Source organism: Molossus molossus, unplaced genomic scaffold (genome assembly GCF_014108415.1).
Source record: "Molossus molossus isolate mMolMol1 unplaced genomic scaffold, mMolMol1.p scaffold_m16_p_17, whole genome shotgun sequence".
Lineage (NCBI taxonomy): Eukaryota > Metazoa > Chordata > Mammalia > Chiroptera > Molossidae > Molossus > Molossus molossus.
This window is the reverse complement of record NW_023425352.1, coordinates 40,829,516-40,848,901: the sequence shown is the minus strand read 5'-3', so window position 1 is coordinate 40,848,901 and position 19,386 is coordinate 40,829,516. Positions and strand designations below refer to the sequence as shown.

At 37.0% G+C, this 19,386-nt stretch overlaps 1 protein-coding gene across 1 annotated transcript; it reads right to left on the bottom strand.

The window, feature by feature from the left end:
* Positions 1 to 1,068: 1,068 nt before the first annotated feature.
* CISD1 (CDGSH iron sulfur domain 1) lies at positions 1,069 to 19,085 on the bottom strand. Its single transcript, XM_036265539.1, has 3 exons — positions 18,900 to 19,085; positions 11,317 to 11,522; positions 1,069 to 1,349 (listed from the first exon to the last, which is right to left on the bottom strand). The coding sequence occupies exons 1-3, from the start codon at positions 18,922 to 18,924 to the stop codon at positions 1,260 to 1,262; spliced, it is 321 nt and encodes a 106-aa protein (XP_036121432.1). The 5' UTR covers positions 18,925 to 19,085; the 3' UTR covers positions 1,069 to 1,259.
* Positions 19,086 to 19,386: the final 301 nt, after the last annotated feature.

Genomic DNA, 19,386 nt, shown 5'->3' with positions numbered 1-19,386 from the left:
GTGCCCTTAGTGGGAACCGAACCTGGGTCTCTCTGGACCACAGGCTTACGCTCTAACCGCTGAGCCAAACCGGCCAGGGCAAAAGACCACACAATTTAAAAGAGGATGTAATTCTTATTTTTCTTCCCCAAGTAGTTTTACTAGAATCAGTCATATGCCTAATTATTGAGAGTAGGAAATACAAATGTTCTCACACCTTTGATCTTGTCGTGACTACTTTTCAGGGTTGTGCGGCTTGTGTTCAAGGGACTTGATATTGGGTGCTCCAATTAAACGTCCCCATAATTATGGAACATTATATTTTAAGATATCCTGCATGTCTACTTTAAATCTATTCTCTCTGTGATCTAAATAGCTACTATTGGTTACTTTAATGGATCAGTGAACTATCCAAGAAGATCAGTACAAAGAAATTACCCACCCCTCCCCCCTTTATTATTGACCTGGCCCACTTCTAAATAAACAGAATAACATTCAAAGTTCATTTTGATTAAGAACTGGGAGAACACAGCCCTGGCTGGTTTGGCTCAACAGCTAGAATGTCAGCTAGAGGGCCAGAATCTCGGGTCCAATTCTCAGTGAAGGGCACATAGTACCTTGGTGGTTGGGGGTTTGATCCCTGACCTTTGTGGGGGTCGCGAGGGAGGCAATCAATCGAAGTCTCTCCCTCTGTCCCTCCCTCCCACTAAATCTAAAAAAGAAAAAAAAGTCAATGGAAATATGTCTTCAGGTGAGGATAAAAAAAACAGAGAAAATTGTACAAAGATGATCAACAGTTATTTTCTCAGTGTTATTACCACTGTCAAGAAGAAAATCAAGGTCATATCAGGTTTTTCCTAGAGATTAATGTAGCTTAATCACACCGAGTTTACTTTCCAGGTTACCTAAGCAATGAAAGGTAACAACTGTTCTTGAAAATTATAAGTAAATCTGCATATACATGATTTTGAGAATAATTTAATATTTTAACTTCAGCATACAACTACATTTTAATGTAATTATATTAAATGTAAAGAAACGGATCCTTACAAAACCAAAATAACCCACAGGCCATGAGGTTGGTTTCACTTTTTCCTTTTTTTTGTTTAAACAAATGTGCACCACGATGGTTCAACGAGTAAGGCAAATGACATGAATATGAAAGCTACAGTTTGCAATACACCACATCTAGAATCCAGAGAAGGCGAATTAAACAGAAGCGGCAGTCATTCTAATTAAACAATCAGGACAAGTTGGTTTGCAGCATCAAAACTGTGGATTTAAGCTTCTTTTCTCTTAATGATCAGAGGTCCCACGTTGTCTCCGGTCTCTTCGTTGTGTTTTGTGTGAGCTCCATCACAGAATGGGAACTAGGAAGAGAAAAAGAGAATGTGTCTAACCACAGAACCAGCATTATGTTTGGCAGAGTGGGGGTAACATCCAATTCACACATATATCATGATAACTCAATATAAAATAACATTTCCATTTGTGATCTTTGATTATGGATTTTGAAAACCTTTTCCACATTTATAGACTAGTTACATTTCCTTTTCAGTGCACTAATTATGTGGAAAAGCCTAAGTTCATTTGTTTAAAATCGATTTGTAGATTATCCCTTTGTTGATCATTTTTGTACAATTTTTTCCCTAAACCTTTTTAGTTTGCTTATTTTTTCCACTTTCGTACAAACAGGCCTTTTTAACATCATACATTTCCTTTCATACGCTTCCCTTTTTTAACATCCTTCATGGAGACTTCCCCCCTAGAAATATGGTAGATTCACATTCCATTTTATTATTTCACATTTTAGATATAACTGACATTTTGGTGTCCAGTGGGAGGAAAAGGGACAAAAGTAAAATTTTACAGTGTTTCCCAGAGTGTTCTCCAAAGAAGTGCTGCAATATATTCTAATATGGTTTTATTCTGTATTTAAAAATCACACATAGCTGTTTTGATTAAAAACATACATTATGTTTTACAAAGGTCCTGCTATAAAAAACTATTTTTAACCCAAACTCTTCAAAGCTGATTATACTATGGACACCTTCAACTTCATCTATCATCACGGTGTTCTATAGAGTACACTTTGCAAAATGCTCCTTTAGATCTGGTTGTTTCAATATTATTTAGAGGTTGCTTCCTAAATTATTAAACCTTTCTTCATAATTTTAGCAAAATAAAATATAAAATGCCTATATACAGGTTCGACATTATATCATCAACCCACTCCACTGGGATAATCACTACAATGTATGCTTAAAAGTGGGCTGGTTTTCCTTCCTATTATTCTATATTAAATCTTTCCTATTTATCCTTTACCTAACTTTATTTAAACTTTACCTATGTATTCTTCCTCATAAACATGAGAAATTTTTGTTTTTTACCAAATCCTATCTTATTTCTCTTGTAGTTTTCATTCTCAGGTCTCATGCATATTCTGACAAGATTATTTCTGTCTTACATGTTCTTTGGTTATTATAATTAGGTATATTTTCATATGTGATACCTTTCTCTCTCTACATATGTGTGTGTATATATATACACACACACATATACATAATTGGTTTTTGCAAATATATACTTTCTACTGTTAAATAATAAAAATAAGAATTCAACAGTATTTTAGGTGTCTCCTCAAGATTTTACATTTAGAGGGTCCAATTATCACTAAATTATTTTGTCTATTTCCTTCTATATTTATAGTTTTTATTTGTATTTCATGTCAAACAATGATAGCTAGCACCTTCATTTTATTTTTGATGTCTGGAATGTACCCATACTCTAGATAGAATTTCTTGTTTAGTATAAAGTACACTATTGCATTGAAGGAGACTATTTAGAAAAGTAAAGTAACAAGAGTCTTGGCCTTGAGAGTAAAATCTCTTGATTACTCGCAGTGGAGGGGAATATAATGTTAGATATCTGAAACTAGACAGTGATATTCATAAAACTAAAATTTGATATTAGAGATGTCTATTCTAAAAATAAAATATTTGGTTGATGTTAAAGAAATTCAACTTCGATTTTACTAATGGTATATAAATTGAGAGGCAGTAAATTAGTTAAAAATTACAGAAAACCTCAAGGTTTTCAGAGTACCTTATATATCCAGGTATAAATTACATCTTGGGGTAGATGGCAATATAAATGCAACATATATAAATTTTACGTTATTTTTTTTTAGGTCAATAAGATATGATACACAGTTTATTAATATTAAAAAGAAGTTCTTGCAACAAAAACATGAACCCAAGCTTTCAGTTTTTTTTGGCATAGATAAGGACAGAGGCCATTTAAAAAAAAAAAAATCAAACTAAAATGTGTCCTACGGCAAAGAACAGCATTTCAAAGTGACATATGTTTGATAAACAAACGCAGATGATTTTACAGTGAGAATAAAAGTTTACATTGTAAAAGATTCCATTTTTATAAATAGCCCACGCAAGACATGTCACTGTAAAGTTTTATGCACACAGGTTATAAAATGTATTTCTGGAAAACAAAATATCTGTAAATCAAAAAGCCTCAAATAACTTATTGATGTAGCATGCTTCACTTTTACTTCTTTTTAAATCTCATTATTATTTAAAACAAAATTATTTTTATCTCCACCCGAGGACGTTTTCGCATTTATCTTCGGATGGAGCAGGAGGGAGAGAGGGAGGGAGGGGGAGAGAGAGAGAGAGAGACCTTGATGTGAGAGAGACACACATTGACTGTTTGCCACCCACACAACCCCAACCAGGGCTGGGGACAAACTGCAACCGAGGTACATTCCTGTAGCAGGAACTGAACCCAGGACTCTCTGGTCCATGGGCCGATGCTCTAACCACTAAGCAAAACTGGCTAGGGCTAAATCCCATTATTAAAAATACTAGAAAACGAATTCATTTTCTCAAATTATTTTTCTCCATATATAGAATCAAGAACAAGAGAGAAATCTATATAGAAATAAAACAAATCTTATAAAAGATTAAGAAAGCCATACATCAAAAATGAGAATATATAGCCCTGGCCTGTTTGACTCAGTGATTTAGAGCATTGGCCCTCAGACCAAAGGGTTGCAGGTTCGATTCCAATGGTCAGGGTCATGTGGGAGGCAACCAATCAATGTACCTCTTTCATACCGAAGTTTCTCTTTCTCTCCTCCCCACCCTCTTACACTCTATCCAAAAATCAATGGAAAAATATCCTTGGTGAGGATTAGCAAAAACAACAACAAACAAGAGAATATAGCTTGGCCAAGTGGCTCAGTTGGTTGAGTGTCACCCTGTGCATCAAAAGGTTGCTGATTCAGTTACCGGTCAGGGCACATACCCAGGATCTTGTTCAATCCCCAGTTGTGGTGCTTAAGGCAGGCAACCAAATGATGTTTCTCTCATGTTGATATTTGCTTCTCCCTCTCAGCATGTCCTCAGGTGAGGATTAAAATAAATAAGTAAATATACTTTTTTCAATAATCTCTTTCTGCCTAAAATCTGAAATTCATGTTTTATCATGTTATTAAAAGTAATCAAGTAGCCCTGGCCGGTTTGGCTCAGTGGTTAGAGCGCTGGCCTACAGACCAGAGTCACGGGTTCAATTCTGGTCAAGGGCACATACCTCGGTTGCAGTTCAACCCCTGGCCCTGGGTGAGGTCATGCAGGAGGCAACCAATCGATGTGTCTCTCTCACATGGATGTTTCTCTCTCTCTCTCTCTCTCTCCCCCTCCCTCCCTCCCTCTCTATCTGAAAATCAATGGAAAAATATTCTTAGGTAAGGATTAAAAAAAAAAGTGAACAAGTAAAAAATAAATATTTCTTTAAAAAGTAGGGAGCATGCCTGGCCGGTGTGGCTCAGGGGTTGAGCACTGACCCATGCACCAGGAGGTTGCCAGTTCGATTCACGGTCAGGGCACATGCCCAGGTTGTGGGTCTGATCCCCAGTGGGAGGCATGCAGGAGGCAGCCAAATGATGTTCTCTCTCATTGATGTTTCTATCTCTCTCCCTCTCCCTTCCTCTGTCTCTGAAATCAATAAAGAAAAAAAAAAGTAGGGAGGAGTACATCCTCTCTCTTTGTTAATAAATTCAAATAGTAAATTATATAACAATGTTTTTCAGAAAGTCTTATTTTATTTTTAACCTTTCTATTCAGGAGAAAGAAAATGAATGGTGGATAAATGCTTTCAAACACAATCTAAGTATAGTACTTTCTTCATTAAACAACAATGTAATGAAAACATGAAACTTTTATTAAGCCTCTTTCATTTAAAATTTTGAAATTTGTTAAGTTTGTCAAGCCAAGAGCTGAAATTATAAAAACACAAACGGTATTATTTAATTCAGTTCATGCAGTATCAATACTTAAAATTAAAAAGATCAAATAATTGATGAAAAAAAGGTTAGCTCATAGTTGATTCTAAAATTTGTTCAAAGATACCAGTTTTTGTTTATTAATACATCCTGGAGAAAAGTTTGTGAATTAAATTGGCTGAATTTCCTGTATGTCCAGAAAATATCCTATTATGTTTGTTAAACCAATTAAAAATCTACTCATCTCAAAAATCTTCAAAACTAGGGAAGACAGAGTTATGGAGAAGAGGTTGAAATAAATGTTTAGGAGGAAAAAACCACCAGGATCCTTGTTCTCCACTTGAAAAGCTAGTAACATTCAAGGCCTTAAAAAAAAACATAAGAGTTGTTTTCTTTTTAATGGCCCCGTATCTCAAGTTATGATGTTTCTGTTTTTAGGGTAATTCAAAATGCAAATAAATACATACTCCTTCTATAATCATCTCCTCTATCTGCAACAAATGAAGGACATTTTTTTTTTTTATCTTCACCCGAGGATATTTTTCCATTATTTGCTCAGAAAGAGTGGGAGGGAAAGAGAGGATGAGAGAGAGAGAGAGAGAGAGAGAGAGAGAAAGAGAGAGAGAGAGAGATGTGAAAGGGACACATGGAGCGGCTGCCTCCCGCACGACCAACCAGGGCTGGAACAACGTGTCCTTAGTGGGAACTGAACCCAGGTCTCTCTGGACCGCAGGCAGACCCTCTAACCGCTGAGCCAAACCAGCCAGGGCGAAGAACATTTTTATCTCCCTTCTCCAAACTTGGTGTTTTTAATGACAGTTTGGATTATATTTTCCAAGGAAGTTGCCTGGGGTCATTCTGGCTTATTACCATAAACAATTCTGAGAAACACGATTGCTCTGGTTGAGAAAGAAAACAACAGCAGTGAGATCTTTGAAACTTCCTGAAAGAATATGACATTTTATACCATTCTTATTTACTTACTTTGGTAACTATAAGATAGTAGACATAATAGGAAAATGTAGAATCAGAAATTAAGATTTTACAAGACTGTCCTTATGTGGATTGACCAATATTCACAAAATATCCTGTTATGTTTGTTAAATATTGTTTCTATGAAAAAACAGACTCAATGCAACCCACTTCTATAACATCCCCCCCAAACAAAAACAAGCCTACCACTAACAACAACAAAAACCCAACTCAGTTCCTGAAGTTGTAAATAAAAGAAAATGATTCTACGTAGTATGTCCAGTTGCATTTCATTTCAGTTTCAGTTGTGCTCCTGAGGTTAACTGCCATGGCCTCCCTCTATTTCTGTCTGCATTCTTCTCCTGTCCTGGTTCAAAGTCTTTCCTGCCTTCCAGATGGCTACCATATAACTCAGCAAATGATGTAACTAACCAGCCTGAGGTGAGTGAGGGTGTGGGGGGTTGGACTCTAGCAAGACTGTTGCATACTCTTCTCTTACATCAACATTCCCTCCTCATATTCTAGTTTCCAAAGTAAGACTACCTTCCTTTTTAAGGCTGAGTTTCACATCTGTGCTCAGTCTCATTTCTGTCCATCCTCTCAAGACAACACAGTGTCAAATATCTTTCCCTGTAGCTGCTTTAATCATTTCCTCTCTATTGGCTCCTTTCCTTCTCATTTTACATATGGATAGCCCTTTGGTGGAATATTATGAAAACAGGCCAGTTTCTGAAACAGCAGAGGGCATACCAATCCTGAAGGAAGAGGAAGAACGATTTATGTTAAAAAATGAACTTCTAGCCCTGGCCTCTTTGGTTAGAGGATCAGTCCTCAGACTTGAAGGGTCATGGGTTCGATTCCAGTCAAGGGCACATACCTGGGTTGTGGGTTCAACCCCTGGCCCCAGTTGGGGTCATGCAGGAGGCAACCAACTGATGTGTCTTTCTCACATTAATGTTTCTCGCTCTCTCTCCCTCCCTCCCTTCCACTCTCTCTGAAAATCAATGAAAAAAATATCCTCCATTGAGGATTAACCACAACAAAATGAATTTCTACACCTTACTAAGAGATCTGATTCATCAAGTCTGGGAAAATTGCTCATGTTAGATGCACACAAACAAACCAGCGATTGTACCTTAAGAATCAATTAGGATTATATTAAAGTTTATATTGCATATATAACTATTTTTGGAAACAGGTAAAAAATAGGTAAAAAAGGCACTTAAGTTTTAGTATAAATACAACTGGGTTGTATGAGGGAAAAAAATTACTGAATATACATTTGATACAGCTATCTAATCAAAGGTATTAATTAAATCTTCTATGCATTGACATCTAAGTGTGTGACTTGGTACCTGTTTGATAACCTTAGGAACCTCAAGAATGTGGGGGAGTTTCCAAAGATGCCTGAAGGAAATCCATTAACTTGAGTAATATTCAAAGTAAACTCTTAATTCACTTTGGGATAAAAAATACTCAAGGTTCAGTGAAAATTCAATAGTGACAAATTCTAGATGCAAAGAGGATCACTGGTGGCATAAAAGATAAACGCATAAAGACAGACTGAGAGCACTGGCCAGGGGGCTCAGCTCCTTGAGTGCACCGAGACTGCAGATCTCAGGGCACATGCCGGGGGTTCAGGATTAATCCCCAGTAGGGGGTGTGAAGGAGGCAGGCGATGGATGTTTTTCTCTCTCACTGATGTTTCTCTCCCTCTCCCTCTCCCTCACCCTTTCTCTGGAACTAAAATAAATAAATAAAACCCCAGAAAATTGAAAAGAAAATGATCGGTCTGGCATTCTTTTCCTTAGAGTCTACCTATGGGAAATGGTAATCCCTAGTTTAAACATCTAGGAACTCTAAATTGCATGATGTTAGAATAATCCTGGAATGTTATGAACTATAAGGTCTATAGACATTTAAATCACTAGCTTCTGTCCATTTGTGATTCTTCCTGAAATACCTGAAATCTTAGTCCATGAAGGAACATAATTTGCTTCTTTTTTTTTTTTTTATCCTCACCCGAGGACATTTTTCCATTTTTTATTCAGATAGAGTGGGAGGGAGAGAGAGAGAGAGAGAGAGAGAGAGAGAGAAACATCAACGTGAAAGGGACACACTGAGTGGTTGCTACCCGCACGACCAACCAGGGCTGGGGACAAACTGCAACCGAGGTACATGCTCTTAGCAGGAACTGAACCCGGGTCTCTGGACCACAGGCTGACGCTCTAACCACTGAGTAAACCGGCCAGGGCAGAATATAATTTGTTTTACTGACCCTTTACCTTCTGGGAAAACCCAACCAAGGTAAACATACTTTCCTTGACCTCAAAACTAAGCTTTAGAGTTCACTGAAGCTATTGTCTTATTTCTTTTTCTTTCCATTCACTGTCACATTTACTGAAATTTTGATTTCTAGCATTTCTTTTTTGGTAATTCACATTTTAACCCACATGGACACAGATTTTATTCTAACCATTCTGTTGAAATGACACCAAAAGGTCAACTGATGGTTTATTTCAACAGTGTCACTATACTAGTCTATTCACCTGGCTGACTTTGCACAAATGTCGACAATCAAATCTTTGAAACTTTCCCCCTTTTCCACTGTAAAGCCATGGTATACTTAGTTTTCTTCTACTGCTGGCCCATTTAATCTCACTTGTTGGCTCTTATTCCTCTTTCCAAAATGCAGAAAATTCTCAAGAGTTCATACTTAGTCCTTGATTTTTATCTGTATCAAGGATTTATTGGTTGCATTCCTATGCTTAACTCATCAGTTTTGCTGATCTCTATCTCTAACCCTGATGTCTCAACTTTAGTGCCACATTTCAGAGTGTCAGCTATACAATTCCATTCAAATGTCACCTTTAATTCACTCTTTGAAATGGAACTCATCACTGTCCTAAGAAATCAGCTGTTTACCCTTTAGTCCTCATTTCTGTTAATGTTAACACCTCTCCTCTGTTTCTGTAAGTATCCTACAGGCTTAGATACTTCAGTGAGCATGAATTTTTCTCCTCCAATTTTCAACAGAGATCGTCATTGCACATGGCTGATCCTTCTCTCAAAATGTTTCATATATCTATTCTTTGTCCTCCATTCCCACAGCTAGCAAGCACCTTGGTATAATTGTTTTAACTTTATGTCTGAAATCCTTGACCAGGAGCTCCCCCACTCTTGGAGGCACAAACTCCTCACATTGGTATACTCAAGACTCTTTAATTTGGACTTATTTCTGGGGGGAGATGGATGTAAGGATCAGACTAGATTCTTCATTGATCCCACCTTTGCTCATCAGTCCTTTCCAGTAGATTTTGAGAAAGTCTCCAACACTTGCTGGTTTATTCAATGCCATCAATATGTCTGGGGCAATTTAACTCCCAGGTATATCACTATACCTTCCCAGAAAATTCTAGCCTGCAGTGTAAGCTCTTCTTTTTATTTAAAGCCCTTATACTGTATCTACTATACACACCTTTGAAACCTGCTGTTTTACTACTTTTGACATACATATATATAGTAGACATTAAATAAACTATTTATTTAAACATGTTTTTATTGGTATTTTTAGAGAGAGACGAAGGGAGGGTGAGATAGAAACATCGATGTGAAAGAGAAACATCAATTGACTGCCTTCTACACACTACCCACTGGGGATTGAGCCTGCAACCCTGGCACGTACCCTGACTGGGAATCAAACTGGGACCTCTCAGTCCATGGGAGGATGCTCAGTCCATGCCTGACTTAAATGAACTATTAAAAATCACTGACTAAAGAACTATTATCACTCTGAATTAGAAATTCCCTAATTTTGAAAGGTATTACTTTCTAATTTTGGTGAGCAACAAGAGACTGAAACCTATTATAGGCGTACTTTTAAAAAACAAACCAGATGTAGTCTATAGAATATTTTTGAAGATTATTTTCTAGCAACCCCATCAGTACTTCCGAACAATTCCACATTCTAAATGAACAGTGTTCTTAAGATTCAACTTGTTGTAACGGCACTATTAATTTGTGGTTCATATTCTACATGTTCATCAAGCATTTTTTTAGACACAATGACATAATCTAAGCACTATATCACTGGATTATGCAACATCAATTATACTGGAAGAATGGGGTTTGTGGAATATACTTTCCAGTACCTAGTATGTGATATGTTGATTTGTGATAATGGCTCTCCACTATAGGAAGAGGTCCCTCACATATGTGCTTTCAGAAATAGATATATCATTTTTATTGTCTATTTTCTTAGGCCTTAAGAGTCATCTTTAGTGAAATCCATTTTATTTAAATGCTAACAGTGGCAATATATGCAGTATTTTCACTACACATCAAAAATTCTGAAGTCATTCAGTGTACGAAGCTTTTCAAGATGACCTTAGAAGAGCATTTTACCATCTTTAGGTCAGTAGCTGTCATCACTGTCTAAAAGCTGCAGGTATCACAGATGACACTTCCAAACGGAACTTGATGAAATGTAATTCTCACAAAAGAAAATAAGATTTTAAAGACTCCAATGTTAGATATTTAATAATAGGAGCTGCAGCTTAAAGAAAGCTTAGGATATAGGGTCAGTATGCTTACTAGATAAAACATTTTCAAGGCTAATTTTCCAAAACTTTCTCTTGAAATTTCTAAAACTTGTCCTAGAATCCAGGAGCTTGAATGCTCAAGAAAGAAATATTACCTCTTCTGTTTCTCTGTGTTTACTTAGGCTGCATACTTCCTTTCGTGGGATAATGGAGGCTAAGATCCACTTGGGGAGGAAATCTTAAGGGTAAATATAGAGATTTCTCTCTCTTCTTTGGCTAAGAATATGGTTACATTCACCTGAACCTGATGAGAATATGATGTAATTTTACCATACAGTGGTTATACATTTTAGTTGCTGTATTCCTGAAGACTACAAAGAAAACAGAGAGCAGGATCCATTAAAAAATGAAAAAGGGGGAAAGGGGCTATCTTAACAGTATCTGGTGATACCAGTTTTATAGAATAGTTTATAAAGAAGTATTACATTCAAGATGGTACTGATATAAAAGACTTGTTTTCTTTACCTTTTTGGACCTCCAACAGCGGCAGTACACAGCTTTATCTCCCAAATCCTCCATATCAAAAGCATGTACAATCTTGGGGTTGTCTTTCTGAATGTGAAGGTTGACCATAGATTTGTTGCGATGATCTTTAACATAAAATCTTTTGTAAGCTAGATAACCAATTGCGGCTGTCCCAGCAGCAATGGTAACTGCTGCGATCCATTCAACTAGCAGGAAAGAAAAACAGGAATAATTATAAAAACCCAAATATATACTAAATGTCTAACATGAATGTTCAGAAAATCAGTTGTTGAGTATTAAGCATCCCAATAGTCAAAGTTGGTTTTTAATCTTAACTGAATGATCAGAACACACTGGTGTAATATTTTGTTAAGACTTTCCCCAGCCCACAGTTTGGCAATTGTGTATTTTCTATTGAGCGATGATAGCTAAATTAAGATAGAAGAGGGAAACATAAAATCACTTTACAGACAGAGAAAGAAAAATAAGGCTTAATATTTTTTAAGTGTTCATAAAAAGATTTAAAATAACATGTGATACCTATTGCTTAAAAAAAAAAAAAATTAAAAAAAATTCAGACTACAAACAAGATAACCCCCACCAAAAAGCAGAAGGTGATTATGTTAACAAAATGACTCAGAGTTCATTTAAATAGTTGGTCCTTTTGTGGTTTTAAAATGCATAACCACAAACAGAATTGGTATCTAAAGAAAAAACAAAATAAGACAAATAAAACAAAACCACCTTTAATAGTAAAAAGTCAAAGGAATGAATATATCCGGCATGATTCTGGGCTTCAGAGTCATTCAAAAGTTTTTGTTAATTTCAAAGTGCTGTCTCATTAAAATAAAAATCAGAATGAACTAATTTTATATTAAACACGATTAATATAATTATAGTTACAGTCTCATTTAATAAATTCTAAATTTCCGTTATCCATCAGAGGAAGATTACTTGAATTCCCTACAAACTTCTTTTTAAATTTAATGACATTTTGGGGCTTTGGGAGCTGGGTGAAAAAGGTGAAGGGATTAAGAAGTACAAACTGGCAGTTACAAAATAGTCACAGGGATGCAAAGTATAGGATAAGGAATACAGTTAATAATATTGTAATAACTATATATGGCGCCAAGTGAGTACAATACTAGAATTATTGGGGGGGAATCACTTCATAAATTATATAAATGGCTAACCACTAAGCTGTCTACCTGAAACTAATATTGAATGTCAACTGTAATTGAAAATTTAAAAAATAAGAAATAAATTGAATGACATTTTTCTACTCAGTTATTTGCTTAACTAACAGGCCATCTATGTATTCTTCCTACATAGGTTTCTCTTTTTCAAGGAGAACTTAAAACCCAAGCACTTAACAACTACCCCATTTCCAGAGACTACTGAAGAGGAGAAAGTTCTGCATAGTCTGGTTAGCCTCAGTCTCAGAGGAGAGTGGTCTATTCCCAGCACCGAGTGGACTGCAGGAAAAAGTTGAACAGGGGTAAGGATAAACATACTGGACTGCTTCCCAGCACTTCCTGAGTCAGATCTTCACAGTGTTTAAAATAAGTTCCCAGACTATCAAATAAACGCCCTAGAGAGATAAGTGTAAAAAACACATTCCAAGGCAAAATAAAAACATATAGTGAATAATTAACTGTATGGCTTAGTGTGCATTATTGAGTCAGATTTCTTATTGCGCTAATGTGATTTAGCACTATACATAATAGTGCCTTGATTAAAATTGGAGCTCATTCTTACAAAACTCTAATGGAAAGGAACATCCATTCTCACACTTAGTTCCTTTTATCCTGGTCTTCTCTTAGCTTATTTAATAATTTAGTTTTTAATGTTTCTACTTAGCATGTTCCTTGTATTCTATTCTCAACCACAGTATTTTTCTCTACAAAGTAATTTAGTTTACCTTCCCCCAACATTTCCATTCCTCCTTGCTATTATCCCATAAAATAAACATTAACACTATGTCCTTCCCAGGTGCTGCGTGACTAAGAAAACAAGTTAATAAGTCATTTGACAGCTTCAAACCTTTGGCCTCACTGAAGTCCGTTTTTTAACTGGACGTTTTGTGTAGATTTGTCTTGAGTTTTAGTGCTGCTTTACGGTATATTTCCCTGTGGCAATTCCAAGCAGGGCTGAACCCTTGCTCTGATTTCTAGCTTGATTCATGATCTTCCTTTCTGATGCATTATTTACCTTGGAACTCCCTTGAGAAAATATCCTGCTAGGAGCTACAGCAATCCACTTCTTTGCTAATGGAAAACCACTCTGAATAGTTAATGTACTTATCACAAAATGGGCAAAAAAGATTGCTTTGTATAGTATACATTCAATTATATTTGCTGAATGTTATCTTTAGAAGAAATTTAAAAGGGGGAATATCCTGAAAGACTAACATAACACAATTCCTTAAATGCTGTTGATCTTAGCTACATCTTACTTTTTAGGTGAATTATATAAAGCAATATCTAACAGATTTATTTTAATGGTGCTTACATATTACAAAAAAGCTGGAGAGCCCTGGCCGGTTTGGCTCAGCGGTTAGAGTGTCGGCCTGGAGAAACCGGGGGTTTGGTTCCTGCTAAGGGCGTGTACCTTGGTTGCAGTTTGTCCCCGGCCCTGGTTGGTCGTGTGGGTGGCAGCCACTAGATGTGCCCCTTTCACATTGATGTTTCTCTCTCTCTCTCTCTCTCCCTCCCACTCTATCTGAACAAAAAATGGAAAAATGCCCTCAGGTGAGGATGAAAAAAAAAAAAGCCAGAGACCTAGAGAACAACCTAATTGGCTAGTATTAATTTGTCTCATGATATAAAGAGGTAATCCGATAGGAATTTCTACCTGAAACTTATAATAGCTCAAAAGAATCGTTTTTATCCATTAAAACATTCTTCTATTCTCTCATCTCATATTACCAACTGAATCCATACAGTAACCTTTTTTTAAAAAAAACATTTACCTCCTCTGGATTTTTTGATGGGGGAAGAAATGACAGAATAACTGACACAGAAAAGAGGCAATAGCAAATGAAAAATATGGGAACTGACTTTAGGTATCACCTAAGAGTGGCTGTCCCATGTGGAATCAAAACAGGCACTCTGTGACCCTACTTCCTAACAAGGGTCACTTATAACCCTACATAAATATCATACACACACACATCCACTAGGAAAATGGTTTTCTATTTGCTCCAGTGAGTTTTCCTTTTTTGTTAATCCTCACCTGAGGATATTTTTCCACTGACTTATTTAGAGATAAATTTTAAAGTTTCCAGAATAAGAAAAATGCTGTTTATCATTTCATTACTGCAGCTTGAATCAGTCTGTTCTGGCAAAAAGCTGTGGATGCCACTGGCAACTATGGAAAAGGAAACTATATGAAGATAGATAAGAATGATGACGGATTTGAAAGTCAACAATTAGAATAGAAAAAGAATTAAAACCCAACTAACATTTAGTCCGTGGTAGTATACATGTCTATTAAGAATAGATACACTCTCAGAGGCTACAAGGAATTTTACCAAGATCCAATTTTTAAAAATTATGTACTGATTGATTGATTTGAGAGAGAGAGATGAAGGGTAAAAGATAGAAACATTGTTTTGCTATTCTACTTATTTATGCAGTCACTGGATGATTCTTGTATATGCCCTGACGGGGGCCGAACCCACAACCTTGGGATATCAGGAGGAGGCTCTAACCAACTGAGCTACCCACCAGGATGAAGACCCAATTTTAAAAAATATTTCAATTGACAACTTTCTGACATTCTGGAGTCCAGAAAATCTTGAGCATTATTTCTCTCTCTTCTGGTTTACACTCTTCCATTTTCTATAGACATCTCTCAAGGTACAGTATTCTAACAGATCAAACCCTAGCTTAGTCAACCTTTCTTAACAATGTTTTCTATCTACACAAATACCACGAGTAAACCAATATAAAAAACAAAATACAGAAAATACACTCCTAAATAATCCCTCCCTTTCTAACTCTTTCCTTGGCTTACTAGTACATAATCTCTATTTTTCTCTATTAGAATTATTCAGATAGAGAAAATAAGAACTTGTTCCCAAATCCCACACCCTTGTTTATAACCCATTCCTTTGTTTTTCTCTAGTGTGAGGATTATTCTGCTTTAATTTACACAGAAACCTCACCCTCCATTTCCTTTAGCCCCCTTTCTGCCCCAAACTGTCCTCTCCAGCCCAGTGTCAACTGCCACAGAATCAGAATGTTCCTTTCACCTCTGGAGAGGGGGAGGGGAACTGTGTTTAAATCTTTCCCTCCCTTAGGTCCTCCCTCCCCCCTCCCAGATAGGTAGGCTGTGCTTGGTAATGTCTTCTCTCACAGCCTGGCATACAGGTGGTGTTCAATATAAACTGAGTAAAAAGAAATGAGAGAGTACTAATTTGAATTTACAGCTCCATCTGCTCATCAGACTATCACATTGCTCTTACACCAAATGACTTATTTTGGCCTCATCATAACCTATTGTATCAAAGTGTGAAATTTAAATATTTCCTGAGATTAAAAATAAAAACATTATGAAACATTTCAGATATACACAGGAAATACTCTAATGAACTCTCATACTCAGCTCCAAGAACTATCAATTCACCACCAATCTCGTTTCCTCTATATTCCACAACCCCCCACCATTATTTATTTTATAACCCAAAGGAATTTCTTTATTCTCAGTCAGATCTGCACATTCTTTCTAAAAAATAACCAAACCTTAGTTACATTAAATGACTCAATGAATTTATTGAACCCAAATGAATTAGTTTTAATAAAACAGACCAGGATACAAAAGTCAGAGAATAAGAATTTATGAAATTTAGCTTCGGTTACATATATTGAAGTGTTCAAGGTTTGGGGTGAATAACAAACAGCAAGTTGGATAGATGAACACCTATTTTGTAATCTGAGGACAAAGCAAAGTATGAAAAAAAAAAAGTGATTGGGGGGTTGGCAGATTAAGGAAGACCTTTAAAAATATTTAGTTAAATTGGCTTTTTTCTTTTTCTTTTTAAAGATGAAGGTGAATTATGAGTTACTTTGGGCTGAAGAGAAGAAAACCTCAGTCGGTGAGAGGACTTGGAGCAATAGGTATCATTAGTGAGGCAACAGTTTGAGGAAGCAGGAGAACATGGCATCTGGAGGTCTTGGAGAATGACCTCCATTAATCCTTCTATGCAAATAAAAGGAAGGGATTAAGGATAAAAGCAGATTCAATGAGTTTTGGAGGTATCAAGGAGCAAAATGTTTAGTAAACTTCCTAAAGGTCTTCTATCAGGTATGAGGAGGAGCCATTAGCGACTCCATAGTAGTAAAAGCTGCTTAATATTAGAAACTATAATAAACTCCAATAAAATATTTGGTATCTAATTAAAAATGAGTTTGGCATAAGTATGTCAATTATACCTTAATAAGGAACAGAAATTTGGTATCATAGATCTTTGGATATCAATTCCAGTCTCTCTCATCCTCATTACTTTTCCCAGATTCATGTCCTGGCCTGATCCTCATTAATTTTATTTATGACCCATCCATCATTTTTCTTCTGCATATAAACAAGAATTCTGTATGTACACATACACCTTTTTATTTTATCTAACATATGGTTATATAGTAGTTACCATTGTCAATACTATTATAAGCCCTTTATAATTATTAACTTAATTAAGAAGAGATATGGTTGCCTTCCACAAAATCAAATGATCTAAAATGATTTTCAAGCTGTAAAAACTAAAAGGTTTGATTTAAAAATCGAGAGAACAATTTGCGCTCTAATCATTACAAGGTGGGTTCCTAAACATTCTGTCCCTACCTTGTCACACAACTATATTTGAGAAAGAAGGTGCTGGTAGAAAATTTTACAAAGGCTTTGGTCCTTTCCTCATAGTCTTCACAACAATCTTTACACTTTTAAGTGAGATAAAAAAGAAGCTACTTTTTCATAACAAAGCCGAGTACTTCAAGTTTAAGCTTATAACCCTCTTCACCAAGCAATTTCCTATCCCTTAGAAAATGACAAACTAATGGGAAAGTCACCTTTAGATTCCCCTACGATTACATTAAAAAACCAAAAAACAAATCTGTCTTATTTGAAAGAAAGACTAGCCTGTACGTCATATTAAGAAGCCCTAGGGTTCGCCTATTTCACATTTCAATAGTATGCTACCTAAATAGAGTTTAGTGCCCATTGACACAAAATGATTCCACATTTTAAAAACATTTTGGAATCTTTCCACCCATATCACACAAGTGCAAACTGTCTTCCTAAAAAATTACCAGTGGCTCAAGTCACATGAATATCTTATTTTATACAATGGTCTTATTCCTGAGAAAACAGAAGTTTGTTTTTTTTTTAAAAACAAAAAAACCCACAAAAATCATTCCATATTTTAAATGCACCAAGGTGTCATTATTTGAGACTCAAGATGAGTAGCCTTTGAACTAATTTTTGTAAATAATTACCTCCTATATACCTCATTAGTAACTTAAAGATGTTATGGGTTGTCACCCTCACTCTACCAGTAACTTTTGACAAGAGAAGTAGAATTCTCCAATGTATAGAATCTATTACAAAATTAGGGCTCAAATTAGTAGGAACCTTTTACAGATTATGGCACTCTGGATGATCAATATTTACTAAATAAATCAATGGGGCTATTTTTAATTAACTATGGATACTCTCTTTACCTTTACTTAACTATTGTTATAGGTAACCAAACCTTGAGGTATGGTATTTTATACTACTGGGCAGAGAGATCACATGTATCACATAGCTGGTGCACAGTACTATAGCAATAATTATACCACTACCAGGAATTGCTATGTAATGGAGTTCACATTAATTGACTTCTAGAAAGTCTCTTAATTTTAATTGTACCTTCTGTGAAGTGACGCTTCCAAACGCTAGGTCCTAGCACAAGGGAAGCAAGGCTGAAAATACTGAAGGCTCAATGAGCTAGGCTTTCAATCCTCTCTCCTGGACTACCGCCACGAAGCGTCAGGTGCCAGAGGCATAATGAAAAACTGGTAAAATTTAAGACCTTGGATTGGGTTTCTTCCCTTAAAAAAAAAAAAAAAAGTGCAAAACCAAGATGTAATTAGTCATGCATCCCTTCAGGGTTGCAGGGAATACACGTTTTGACTCACGGTGATTTAAACGTGAGAAGGGGGAACAGGTTTTATTCCCTCCCCCGCCTTTCCCTTTTTCCAAGCCCTATGACCAGTGCACGGAGGGGTTTCAAAGGAGAACAAGAAAAGCTAGCAGCGGGATCATTAGGTTTTAGGGTTTGTCTAGTTAGCGGAAATCTGACCAAGACCTGGGTAGATGCCGGCATGGCCCCCACGCCAATTATGCCCCGGGATACCACTAATCCATACCACTTTCCCCGTTCGGCCCAGGGAGCCCGCAGGTCGGCCAAGAGCGTGCCCTTCTGCATCTCAAGGTTACAGGACCGGCGGATGCGCAGAGCAGCCGTAACAGCCAGGAGAGGTGCTGACGAAGCTGCAACTGGTGCGCAGGCCGCCAGCCTCACCCGCTCCCAGGCCCCACTTCACCTCGTATGTTGGAATTCAGACTCATGGCGCCGTCACTTGCAAGGCGTGTGCACAGGACCCTGAACACAAACGGGCTTGTGCGGACAGACAGAGTCTAGGTGCGAAAGGCGTCTTAAGGGCACCGACTCCAGGCAGCTACGGCGCAGGCGCCGCGGCAGTCCGTAAGCACGTGCGTATTATCCACCCTAGCTGATGCTGAGCATGCGCAGAGCTGCGTCCTGGGCCTCAAGGAAGTCTATAGTCCAGATTTTGACAGCTGCAGGAGGTGGGAGGAGGAAGAGACCTAGAGTGTTAGCAACTGAGTTTGCGCAATCTTCAGGGGCGGGGTCATGGAGCCCGGAGCCAGAGCCTTGGGAATAAGGAATCCAGGCCAGATTTTACGTCTCTCCCAGGTGCGTGGGTTTCTGGAGGTGATATGGGCAGGTGATAGGAAGACAGTTGCCATAATAAGATATCTAAGTTCTTACCTAAAAATTTCTTGTCCAGT

Coding starts and splice junctions, on each gene's coding strand:
- CISD1 (XM_036265539.1), bottom strand. CDS start 18,924: ATGAGTCTGAATTCCAACATACGAG. Junction 11,523..18,899: donor TCTGAATTCCAACATACGAG/GTGAAGTGGGGC, acceptor CTTTCCTGCTAG/TTGAATGGATCGCAGCAGTT. Junction 1,350..11,316: donor GCTGTTGGAGGTCCAAAAAG/GTAAAGAAAACA, acceptor TTCTCTTCCTAG/TTCCCATTCTGTGATGGAGC.